Raw genomic sequence first — 12830 nt, 5'->3', positions numbered from 1 at the left:
TTAGGCCAGAGGTGGATGTTGTGTATGGTCTATGCAATTTCGTGCTCTGCCTAAACTTTTAGTTCTTGCATCTGATCTGCAATACCATGTTGACTCCTTGTGTATGATGGTTTCTTCTTCCTCTTGATCTTTCGCGTCATGGTTTAGAAATTTTATGGATACAATCTTGTAACTGGCACTTGAATGGCTCTTCAGTGAGGGCTTTTAAATGAAGGGTCAAGCAAAAGGCAAGAGTGGTATTTCACATCGTTTCAGTTTGACAATGGAGCCTGGATGTCTTCAGTTGCAAATATATTCATATAATATTTGGTAGAGAAAGGTTTACTATGCAATGCCACTGCCAAAACATTTTGATTTTTCTTTTTTCTTTCTGATCTTGTTTAATTCATGGTGCTGTGTCTAGAAAGGTTTACTATGCAATGCCACTGCCAAAACATTTCGATTTTCTATTTTTTCTTCCTGATCTTGTTTAATTCATGGTGCTGTGTCTTCTAGATGGGAATTTCGCCTTATCTTCTATGGCAATTGAGTTTTATGAATACCTCCTACAATTATAGCTGCATAGCTCTCCCTGTTTTCAGCCTGCCAACCTAAGCTGACATTGTAAATCTCTAAGAAAAGAGCTCTTACTGCAGGTATGAAAAAGATTTCATGGATGACATGCAGCTTTTGGGTGTCAAGCCTCCTGATGTACTCACTAGGGTCACAGAGTGAGTAAAGGCACCTTACCAAAAGAGACCTGATGGTAGAAATTGACTTTCTACTTGAGATGCACATTTCTGGGTTTGTCTTGCTTCTTAGCTTTACTAAACCACAACAGCATTTTGCCTCTTATTAATAATTTGGTGTGGCTGTATGGGATTTGTTCAGGTACATTGATATTATTATCCACTTCATCCAGAAAATAGTAGATAGAGGTCTGGCATATGTTGCCAATAGCAGCGTATATTTTGACACAAAGGCATTCATGTAAGTATCATTCAAAGCTATTTCTTTTTCTGCTGGATTATAATTATTTATTGTGTCAGCATTCATTGAGAAGAAGTCTGATACTGGTAGTAGCTGCAGTCCTATGCAATGGATTTTTTAAAGATAATAGTTCCATGACTTAATACAGACGTATACTCCCTCCTCTTTTCTCTCCTTTGAATTCAAACAGCTGGAAACTTGCTTGTATGTTTGATGGTGATAAAAGCCTACATATTCAGAAGCGCACATATATAGCTTGCTATGGGAGCTACATTGTTGAGTGTGCTAGTTTATTTCCTAAATGTGAAAACTGCTTCCCTACAGAACCTGTGAATGGGTGTTCGTTGTCAAAAATGGGAGTTGCAATATAACATATTTATTGTAAATGATCTTCCCAGCGTGGACTGCTGCCTAATGCATTTGGAATCAGGTGAAATTAGTGCCGAAGTTGATATAACAGTGTGCATCGCAAACAGATATATTACTTTGAAGGAAACTAGACACAATCAATAAGGTGTATATCGGTGGAGAATCTACACATTATTTTATTGTTTGAAAGACACTTACCTGAGTAGAGACCACATTATTAACATAGCTTGTTTCATACATTATAATCAGTGATACCTGAACGGTTATGAAAAAGGAAGAAGTCTTTAAAAAGGATATAGCAATTTAACTAATGAATGTGCAACATTTGAAATATTTGTCCTTTGATAAGACCTTAGTGAATGGGTCTCTGCTAGATCGCCCTTGGTACAAAAGTAGATCATCTATACCTACTGATTTTCCATCTTTCATGGATGAAAGGATATTCAATAACAATAGATGATATCATGGATGATGGGATATTTAACATAAGTGTACTTTGATTCTTGGCCAAAGCAATGCATGCTTGATGATTTCATAGATGATGGATTTGATGTTAGTGTGCTTTGATTCTTGGCCAAAGCAAAGTTACAACTTGTGGATAAGTCTCTGTAAAATCTACCCCTGGTTTGGGGAAGTACCCTTTGGCAACTAGTCTTGCCTTGTAGTTGTTAATGGATCCATTTTCTTTGACTTTCTTTTTGTACACCCACTTGCATCCTTCCACCTTCTTTCTAGGTGAACCATAAATCTGAAGTGGTAGTGTCTAAGATTAAGCTGCCACGAGATGCTCATGCCTAGGCCTCTCTTGAGAAGCACGCTGATCCTCCCAAAACTCTCATGCATGGCTGCTCAGTAAATGACACTCATGTCAATAGCTTACAGCTGCAAATGAATATTGCCATCTTGGGGTGCATACTCATCATAAGCTAGCTGCGCATCACATAGGGCTGGCTGCCCAAAGCCACATCATGCTCAATAATCTTTGTTGTGAAGAGAGGTTCTGACACGTAATTGCTTTGTTCAACATTGCTTGACTAATTCATATTTATGGAAGTATCTTGGATTGCACGTGCTTGCCATTCTTGACCTCGATCTTCCCTCTTTTTTCTACATTCACCCCATTTTCTCACAATAGCGACACTTTTTCTTATTGTAGGTCTTGGTTCCATAGCTTGAACCATGATCATGTGGTTGAATAATTTTGCAGCAGCCTCTCCTCCTGCAGCAGCGCTTTATGCAGCAGCCCCTCCTGTAGCAGCTCTTCATGCAGGAGCCTCTCTTCTTGCAGCAACCTCTCCTGCAGCTCCTTCTGCAGCGTCTTCTTCATGTAGTCTTGCTTATTTAGCTCCCCCTTGATGCAGTCCTGCTTACACAGCCTCTCCTATATGCAGGTCTACTGAAGCAGCTTCTCTTACAAACTTCTTCTCTCTACACTGTACAATCCTACATTAGCACTTCTCCCTATGCAAGCTTGTACCCCGTTATGCAGTGCTACTCCCTTTCAACAGCTATACTCTATTTCAAGGCAATCTGTAGCAGGTTTTGCAATGCTGTTTTCCACATCTTTGAAGTTGCATCAGGGAACTAATCCTAAATCAGAATCTTCTTTTTAAAGCATTGGCTGAGTGTTCTTGATTTGTGGAAGCAACTGTAATTGTGCATGCATCTTCCCTCCCACTTGGCATCTTCAGTACCCTTAGCTAGGCTATCTTTTGAGACAATTGTTTTATAGACTTACTGCTCAGTCATCAGCTTCATTTCATGTATTGTACATAGTTCATGCTATCGTTTGAGTCTTTCTCAGGTTAGTCTCACGTTTGGAAGGTGTTGACAAGGTTTACTTTAACACCTTGATCTTGTATCTCACTGTAATAAAGAGCATGGATAATGGAGGGATTTAAGGTGTATGAATAGCGGAATGTGGAAAATCCAGAATTGTGAAAGTATGGTGTTATGTATGTGGGAGGCATATGAGCTTAAACAAGAGGGGGCTGCCATTGTATATGATGAGTCCATGCATAGCTCCTATGGCTAGTGAGAGACTATCATGGATTGTGTTTGGGGCCCTATGATCCTTTGATGCACATTGGATGATAATCTTTGACAAGTCTATGCTTGGAAAGACGAAAGCATCACAACTGAAGCTCTCCAATGTCCTTATATTAATTCCCTACATGATGTTAGAATTATTGTTATAATTTAGCAGTCACCAATGTAATATAATAAGTAGGTTAGGGGCACTTTTCCCTCACTTAGAGGTTTTTCACCCTAACCACAGTTAGTTCACTAACTACACTTAGACAAAATCTATCACTCTCTTCAGTTGTAACTCTCTTCCATTTGCAACTATCGTTTTCAGCTCTCACTCTCCTGCTCTCTCTCTTTCACTCACATTTGGTATCAGAGCGGGTTGACTCTGCTCCCTGCGTTCTTGCTCGCAATCTCCCTGCTCCAAGCTCAACAGCTTGCTGCCCATCCGTACCAGCTCTTGCGCCGTACCAGCTGCTGCACCGTGCAACTTCCACCTGTACAGCCGTACATTTCGTACGGTATCCGTACAGTTTGTCGCCAGCCTGTACAGATCGTCGTACCATTCCGTACAGCTGCCCGTGAATAAGTCTGTACAACCATCGTTGGCTGTTCTGTATGTCCGTACTAGCCCGTCGTTAGCTCGTACAGTTCGCCGTACAGCCCCACCCCGTACAGCTTTTGTACATTTCGTTAGCCCGTCCAGCTGTCGTACGCTTGTCCGTACCTACATGCGGCGGTAGCGCCTTTCGTACCTGCACGTGATCCGTACATACACACGGATCTGAAGCGACGTCCGTACAATTTGCCAGTCCGTACCTCGCCTTACAGTTTGTAGACGGTACAATCGTACAGCTCGTCCGTACAGTCGCCAGATTTGTTCATCCGTACAGTCGTCAGATTCGTACACTGTACTGTACGCTCGTACACAGGAGGGTACATGTCCGTACAGACTGAATGTACATTCCGTACAGTTCCGTACGTTTGTACGGAGTGTGTCATTCGAGGCAGATTTTTGCTTTGCAGGCCATTTTGTTGACAGATTTGGACACATTTTGTGTATTGGGAATTTTGTCAAATTTGGGGCTTTTGCATTTGTTGCAGAGATTGCAAAAATTTGGGGCTTTTGCAATCACATTGCAATTTTGCAGTGAAATTTGGGGGTTTTGCAGGTAGAGAGCAATTTGTGCAACATTTGGGGCTTTCAGACCATTTGCCCCTTTCTGGTTGCAATTTCAAGCCACAAATTGGGGCTTTTTGTGTTGGGAGAGCAATTTTGCAGGTTTCAGTTCACACTGCCTTTCTGTAAGTGTTTTCAAGCACTTTTGGCAGGTTTTGGGAGAGATTGGATGCTCTGGCATATTTCTGACAGAGACATTACAGAGATTTGAGTTGCATTTTTAGCCAGTGTTTGGCTGTATTTTTCGGGAATTGTGCATTCCATTCCCAGCAAGGGGATTTAAATTTGCATTTGTTGTATTTTCTTTCTCAGACATGGCCCATCAAAATCAGAATGATTCCCAGTTCAGTGGTCTCTCACAAGAGGTAAGCTGGATGGTACTAACTACTCCCTTTGGAGTTTTATGGTACGCAATATTCTGATTTCTCGTAATTTGTGGGACTATGTAAATGGGGATGAGATCCGGCCAGCAAATGTGGCACCTAATACCCCTCCCCAGCAAGGAGGAGGCAGAGGTCGTGCATAGGGTACAGCTACAGCACAAGTTATTGGTGCAGTTATACCTAACACTCCAGAGCAAAAGAGATGGATTTCACGTGATGCTTTAGCTTTGTCATGTATTTCTCTTTCAGTAGGACTAAAAACTTTTGAGATAAGCGATTGCATTGAAGTATTGCATTTGTGAAGCCAATTGGCTAAGGCTTCTACTCAAGGACATCGGCATGCCCAAATAGAAACTACGCTTGTTTGTGAAAATAGAAGATTTGTGCCTTGCAAAAAGATCCCATGTTTCATGCCAAGACCAACCACATAAAGTACAAACCCATTTCATCAGAGAAAGGTAGTTGCATAGGAATTGCTTTGCACCACAAATCAGTAGGTTGCTGACATTTTTACAAACCTCTGTGCGAGATGAAGTTTGAATGGTGCAAAGGATTATGCTGGATTTGCAAGACATAAACCTAAGTTTTGTTTTGTTTTGAGAGCCGGCTTTGCTGTGTGAGGCGCTTACTCCCACCCGACATCTCATGAGCATAAGCATTAAGGGAGATCAATAGGCTTTGATGCATCTTTGTAAGAAGGCATACATCATGTCTTTAGCGACCTCCCAAAAATCAGCTGATGCTTACCAAAGTGCACCCTTGCAATTCCATACTATCATGGATTCATTTTTTCTTGTGATTTTGCTGTTCTAAAGGCCCCCCCCCCCTCCCCTCCTGGCATTGAAAGCTTTTGCATTCAACTGGTCTGCATTACCATTGTTAGGTCAAATTTTAATTAATGGCTATATGGGGTGTTTAGTGGGTTTGTGCGGGAGGCCATACTGAGGATGGATTGCTGGAGCCTGAGATATGTAGTTAAATGTGGTTGTACAAGGTCGTGTTCCCATGAAAGGGGGTAGAATGGTTAGTTTTTAAAAAGGACCAAGGCGATGTGTAAAGTCAGGTGTGTATGGAGGGAGTGTGGAAAAAGAAAGGACAAACACACACTTGTGTTTTTTTGGGGGAGAAGATGTTGGTTGTATGGAGGGGAAGATTTTATGTGAACATGCAGTGTACAAGTTTTTTGTAGGATCGACGAGCACAAAAAGGGTTGTAAGTAGAGTGTACAGTTAGGTTGTTGTAGGTGTGTATGCATGTGGGCTGCTAAGAGTGTTTGTTTGTTCATGGCTGGAGCAATGAAGGATTGATGTGGATAGTTCCTTGGGGGGAGTATGATGTGGTTCATGTCGAAGAAATGTTCCTTGTGAGTGATAGTGTTTGATGTCGATGTGAGGCAGATGCCCAGGTGATCTTGATGTTGAAGTGGATGTAGGGGTGTTGTAGGCTCTGGGAAGGCTCGGTAATAATTTCTTGTAGAGGAGTGTTACAGGAGCAATGATTTGGAGGTCTTAGTGATAAAGGTTGGCAGCATGACTTGCATTTATGGGAGCATCTCTTTGGGATTGGCACTTGCACACTTGCATTTTGGACGGCATGGTCAGCATTAGGCTTTTGCAGCTATTAAGCATGCGTTGCATACTCCGCAGCTGGGGGGAATATGCTAGGTGAAATTTAATCAATGGCCATCAGGGATGTTTAGTGGGTTTGAGTGACCCTGGTGCAGGAGGCCATAATGGGGATTTTGGTAAAGCCACCTCCGCTATGGAGTCTAGAGGGAGGTGCTATGGGGGCTTCTGGATGTGACCTGTTTCACGTCGACAGGGTCGCCAGAGCCCAAGATATGTAATTTAATGTGCTTGTGCAGGGTTGTGTTCCTATAGGGGGGTAAATTGGTTAGTTTATAAAAGCGGCTTAAGCCATGTGTAATTAAGGTGTCTAGATGATTGGAGTTTCTGGAGAGAGCGTGGAAAAAGAAGGGACGAACACGCTGGGCGTTTTTGGGGGAGGATGATGTTGGCTGTAAGGAGGGGGAGATTCATGTGAATATACGCACCACGGTGTGTAAAGTTTTGGCCAATGGGATGGAAGTACAGCTTTTGGTGTGTCCACCCCTGCAAATGAAACAATTTAAATGTGCCTCCATTTGGGCTTGAATTATGTTTGCCCTTTCATTTTCCAACACCTGTAAGTAACAGCTATGTACTAGGAAGGTTTAAGTGGCTAAGCTAGTTTTGATGCATTTTCTGAAGCACATGTGAGACTGATGTTCAAATGCTTGTGGTTTGAAAAGCTAAGCCACTTGAACATCACGGTGTCAGCTCCTAGCAGTGTCAACGATTTGGTTTTTTCATTTGGGACTTCAGCACGGTCAAGATCTGAATTCACATTCATGAGAGCTGTTGCCTGGCTGTATCTGGTGTCTTTCTTCAGGAATGCTGGTTATACTTATGGAAAGATGAATCCATGGGCTATTGGAAGTTTGGGACTAGCTTCTGAAAGTGAATCAGACTTTCAGACAAAAGAGAAGAAGAATAGCATTGATTTTGCTCTTTGGAAGGTATTGCATTCATTTGCCTTTCGGGGTTCAATCTGATATTAAATGTTTCCTTTGCAAATTCTTTCCTTTGAGCTGGTTAATGGTAGTTTATGGTACTTTTTTAATGCAATGTGAGGCCAAATGAATCACTTCTAGCATTCTGCCATAGGCAAGTAAGCCAGGGGAGCCTTATTGGGAATCTCCCTGGGGACAAGGCCGTCCTGGTTGGCATATCGAATGCTCTGCTATGGCTTCAGAGATAGTTGGATCAGTCATAGACATTCATTCTGGTGGGCAGTAAGTATCTATGACACATGTCAAGTTTTATATTCCTAGCAAAATAATGCGCTTTATATTATTCGCAGTTTGTGCCTTATAAACACCCATGTTAGCTAATTTGATCATATGAACTAGCCTTTACCTGAATGATGTTCTGTTGCTAACTTTGCTGACATTTATGTGTTCAACACTTTTACACCTCATATGAACTTTAATGTATGATTTATGATTTACTTTTTCCCAGAGATCTAATGTTTCCACATCATGACAACGAGTTAGCACAATCAGAAGCATACCATGGCTGCTCACAGGTATGAGGAACATGGGAGCTGTTATGCTTTTAAATTCAGTGTGTGAGCAGGCAGATTAGTTCATTAAGCTTTGGTTAGCTTCTCAATGTTTGGTTGTCTTCTGGTGTTGTTTGTCAGCAGTGGGTGAACTTTTTTCTACATTCTGGGCATCTATCGATTGAGGGTTTAAAGATGTCAAAATCACTAAAGAACTTCATTACAATCAAAGAGGTACTTTCATAGTAAATGAATGACCTATATCTTGGTTATTTTTCGTTTATAGAAGGAACTTTCCCAAGCTTTGCAATCTGTTGGGGATTTTCTCTGTGATCTAATCTTTGCTAGCTGAAGGGCAGCTTGCTCTTAAGCATACAGACTCTTTTTCAATCTGTATATAATTCTAAATTTGAGCGGAGCAGCAATGAGGTATTGAAACAAGATTCCATTTTTGAGTAGGCATTGAAGATGTACACCTCGAGGCAGTTGAGATTTCTATTCGTTAATCAAGCATGGGATAAGGTAAATTGGATAATATTACAATGCTTTGAGGTCTGTCTGGGATTTCATCTTCAAAATCATGTTGCCATTCACGATAATTAATTGTAAGGTAGAAAGGGTATTGTCAGCCAGTTTACTGGATACGTTCTGCTACAATAAACGGTGTGTGGTCTATATCTTTCGTACTTCTACTGTCTTCAACCCAAACTAGGAAACCATGCAAAAAAGTAGCTTTGGTTGATGCATCTGGTCCCGTGCATGAGGATCCTTTTTAGTGGTTGTCCTTGCATATTGCTTTTTGAGAGAGGAGCTCTTTTTCTTCCTGCATTGTTTTCTAGTGTGCATTTTAGGTACGCTATTGACTGGCTTGCTTCAATCTTCCTTGTTTGAAGCTATCATGATGTTGCTAACACCCGCATCTCTGCAGCCATTAAATTTCAGTGACTCTGTAATGAAGGAAGCTCTCGCAAAAGAGAGAACCTTGCAAAGCTTCTTCAAGATAGTCAAGAACTTCTTGAGAAAAGCTGTGAGTTAGTTTTGATGTACGGATATTATGATTAAATACAGAGATGAATATGCATGTTTGTATTTTAGGACTTTACGGCGGTAGCATGCAAAGCATTCACTGAACTTCATGTGCAGGGTCTGGAAGGGGACGCTTACTCGGAAGGATTTGTAGGCCCTCAAAGGCTAGGTGATGAAGAAAGCAAACTACAACATGCCTTACGACAAGCACAGTCTGAAGTAAGCAACAAACAATGCTGTCCAGGTTTTACTGTGTTGCTAAATTATGGATTTTAAAGGTTAAAAAATACTATTCATGAATTGTCACAGGTTCAAGAAAGACTGGAGGACAACATTGATACAGCTGGTGCTTTGCTTGCCCTTCTCAATTTAGTCAGTGCAGTGAACTCATATGTTGATAAAATGGTAAGGCTTTTGAACTGGTTCCTTTGCTGTTATCTGATTTATTTTTCCCTGAGCATTGACTATAATATTCTTATGAGTGTTTCTTTATCAGTTTGTTTTGGAATGAATGAGTTGTCAATCACATCCATGCCATACATGTTTGCAATGAAGACTTTTGCAAACACACGCATGCGATTGGATTCTGTCATAGAGAAAATACTTAAGAATATATTCCAAGGTAAGCTTCGATAAGAGCATGGAGTTTCCTAATTATAATGATACCAGCTGAAAGTCAACCCCTGAAAAGTTGTCTGGACCCCTTAAAAGAAACCTTCTAGGTGGGTTGCTTGTTTGGGGTCCTATCTGAATCTTTGCCATGCCATTTTAATTTGTGCTTTTAACTTAATTTGTTACACGTTCAGCTATGAATGAGAATTACAATGTGCACAGACAGCTTGTGGCGTTTCTCCTATCTAAAGACACATGGTATTGATTTCTCCTATCTAAAGACACATGGTATTGACTTCTGACCTGGGCCTACCTTACAGCGGTTGCCCTGGCCTACAAGGATCTTCTGCCCCTAAGCTTCTCTAATTCCCAGGCTCATTTCTCACATCAGGGGCATTGATATTGTAAACACTATACACATCTTTATATTGGTGTAAAGAATGACCTTTGTTACTTATTGTCATCATTGCAGAACTTATTTCCTGTTATAAAACTCAGCCCTAGTGTTTCTGAAATATTTCAAGGGGAGACCGTTACAGAAACTTGGAATTTTTTGGGAATTTGGTTGGAAGTACATACATCATGCTCACTATGAAGGTTTCATCCATCAGCTCACATCAGCCCCTGAAGATTGAGTTGCTAGACTCAACATTATGACCTTTTATTTGTTCAAACAGATTAATGGGCGTCCAAGGGCAATTCTTGTGAGAAAGTCAGCAGAATTTATCACAAGGATGCTGGTGATATTTGGTAAGATTACATTGAATACTTTTCTTTGGCCTTTCATAAGTTCTTTAAACTATTGCTAGTTCCTAAAACAGTGTCATAATCTCATTTGTCATCTTGTGCAATGATCATTGATTTAGAATTCTCTTTTGCAGGTCTCTCAGATGCAAGGGAGAATGAAATTGGTTTCGGTTCTGATGCTGCAACCAGTTCTGGGAGTCCCGAAGCCATTGTGGTGATTTGGTGTACCTTTACACTCTTGGAAAATAAGTCGATAATATCCGTGAGCGTTCTGTTTAATTGAAAGTACAAAATGATCAAATGATTTTGGCTTCTGCAGAGTCCCTATCTTGATGCAGTGGCAGCATTTAGGAATGATATTCGAACAGCTCTACTGGAAGGTGCTTCAAAGGTATATTTGTTCTGTCCTCCCATATGATGATGTCAATGCTATAACATGGATTTTCATCTGGACACTTGGAGCATTTGCAGGAAAAAATCCTGGAACTTGCAGATGCATTTCGCGATTACAAGATGGTGGATCTGGGTGTTCGTCTAGAAGACACAGCTGGTGGGTCCATATGGGAGCTGGTAGATCCAGAGACCCTTAGAAGCTTGCGGGATGAGAAGATGCGCGAAGTTAGGGAAGCTAAGCTTAATGGCTTGCGATCAAAGATGGATCGAAAGGTATCTTTTGCTGTGAAATCGCAAATCAAAACAGGGAGCAAGGCAAACAAACCAAACATCCCCCCCCCCCCCCCTCTGGAAAAAAAGAACAAACAAACTAACTAACGAACGAAAGAGTTCTAAGTAAAAACTTTTCATCATTGGATTTGCGAAGCCACTTGGCTTTGCCTGCAAAGTATGGTGCAGTTGCCAGCTCAAATCAAGAATTTAGGCACAGGCATTTTACTTTTCGTTTAATGTAAATGCTCTGTAGTCTTGCTCATTAACAATTGTTTCTGCAACCTTATAAGGTTTTCAAATCTTTCACTCATTTCTCAATTGATTATGGTCGCCCTTCAGTATGTAGCAAACTTAAAGGTATTTTTCATAGAAATGACTTAAATGGTAATGTCATTTCGACATCGTGACCATATAGGTGAAGGATTTAGACAGATACAAAGCAGCATTGGTGGACCCCAAGGATTTTTTTATCAAGCAAAAAGATACATATAGTGCCTTTGATCAGCGAGGTGTTCCTACTCATGATGCTTTGGGAAAAGAGCTTTCCAAAAATGCACGCAAGGTAAAGTATTGTTGTCTTAAAAGATGAACAGCTCGTCCTTTGTAGGTTGACGGCCTCTGCTGATGGACTTCTGCATTGGTGCAATTCAGGATGTGGAGAAAAGGATGAAAAAGGCACAGGAAGAGCATGAAAAGTTCAAGTGTAAGGTTACATCAGATCCTACGGAGGTAGATCGGCTTACAGCAGAGATAGCAGACCTTCAGAAACAGATTGAAGAGCTCCTATAATGATTGATTATATGTGTGTACCATAGTAGATACAGAGAATACCTTGATTCTCACTGTTTCCCTACCTCCCTTTGAGGTATACTTGGATTGGCATCTGCACCTTTACAGAGCAGAATGTGCTGACATGTTGAGGTGGGCATGTTGTATTTTGTGAGAGGAAAACTGTATAGAAGGCGGATCTATTTCACATGCACCCCCTTTCACTGTAACAGAAGCAGACTTCACTGCTTCTGAGATTTTAGGTGACTCGCCAGACACATCAATTTTTTAAAGCGCGGTACTCATACTGAAATTTATAACCTTTTGGTACATCCTCTCATAATCAATGGAAATACTTATTTTCTCAGGAGCCTAAACTGATGCTAACTATTTTAGTGGGACAGTTTTTGCTAAATGATTTGTTTTACTTATTTATGGTTGTATTAAATGGCTGAAAACCTTGAGAAAGTCGTAGCTCGCAACCACCTGCTGGGAGCTTAGATATGCGGTCTGGATGGGGTGAGTCGAAATGGAGAGTGCATGCAGCCTACGCTCCATGGGCTTGACAATGTTTTGTGAAATTGAAGGCAGCCAGCATACATAGAGTATAAAAGGTGGTGATCAAGAGGAGGTGGTGATCATTTTGAAAAATTTAAGTTATGATTCATGTAGTGAAGGGCAACTCACACTATGTCGGCAATTATGCCAAAAAATATCTCGAGTCAACCGCAACCTTCGCTAAACATTTCTTGCTCATCTCTATACTATCCCCTTGAAGGCATGCCATACGTTTGTTACAAGAACCATAAAGAAGGTAGATGTAGCTATCTACTTGAAACATAATCCTTAGTTTGATGAGATGGTGAAGAGGCATGCATTTTTGGAGGCAATTGGGCATGAGATACGTACAATGTGGTGTGCAATATATTCTACATTGACATAATTAGATATTTTGATAACCTTTGACTAGGATGTCCATG

The 12830-nt window shown here is 41.0% G+C and overlaps 1 protein-coding gene across 1 annotated transcript in view; it reads left to right on the top strand.

Moving 5' to 3' along the window:
- Window positions 1-12227, top strand: part of LOC147891345 (uncharacterized) — a 49618-nt gene extending 37391 nt beyond the window's left edge. The window contains exons 8-23 of the mRNA XM_087389948.1: window positions 636-710; window positions 871-969; window positions 7360-7486; window positions 7635-7762; window positions 7989-8055; window positions 8176-8265; window positions 8491-8553; window positions 8960-9058; window positions 9175-9276; window positions 9367-9462; window positions 10347-10419; window positions 10551-10630; window positions 10736-10807; window positions 10888-11082; window positions 11498-11644; window positions 11734-12227. Coding sequence (XP_087246074.1) covers window positions 636-710; window positions 871-969; window positions 7360-7486; window positions 7635-7762; window positions 7989-8055; window positions 8176-8265; window positions 8491-8553; window positions 8960-9058; window positions 9175-9276; window positions 9367-9462; window positions 10347-10419; window positions 10551-10630; window positions 10736-10807; window positions 10888-11082; window positions 11498-11644; window positions 11734-11871 — 1651 coding nt within the window. The 3' untranslated portion in view covers window positions 11872-12227. The remainder of the gene's footprint in view (window positions 1-635; window positions 711-870; window positions 970-7359; window positions 7487-7634; window positions 7763-7988; window positions 8056-8175; window positions 8266-8490; window positions 8554-8959; window positions 9059-9174; window positions 9277-9366; window positions 9463-10346; window positions 10420-10550; window positions 10631-10735; window positions 10808-10887; window positions 11083-11497; window positions 11645-11733) is intronic.
- The last annotated feature ends 603 nt before the right edge of the window (window positions 12228-12830 follow it).

Source organism: Dipteris shenzhenensis, chromosome 18, assembly GCF_047967505.1.
Source record: "Dipteris shenzhenensis isolate YYH24624 ecotype China chromosome 18, Dip_SZ_1.0, whole genome shotgun sequence".
NCBI classification, from domain to species: domain Eukaryota; kingdom Viridiplantae; phylum Streptophyta; class Polypodiopsida; order Gleicheniales; family Dipteridaceae; genus Dipteris; species Dipteris shenzhenensis.
The sequence above is the reverse complement of the archived record's forward strand: the minus strand, read 5'-3'. Positions and strand labels throughout refer to the sequence as shown.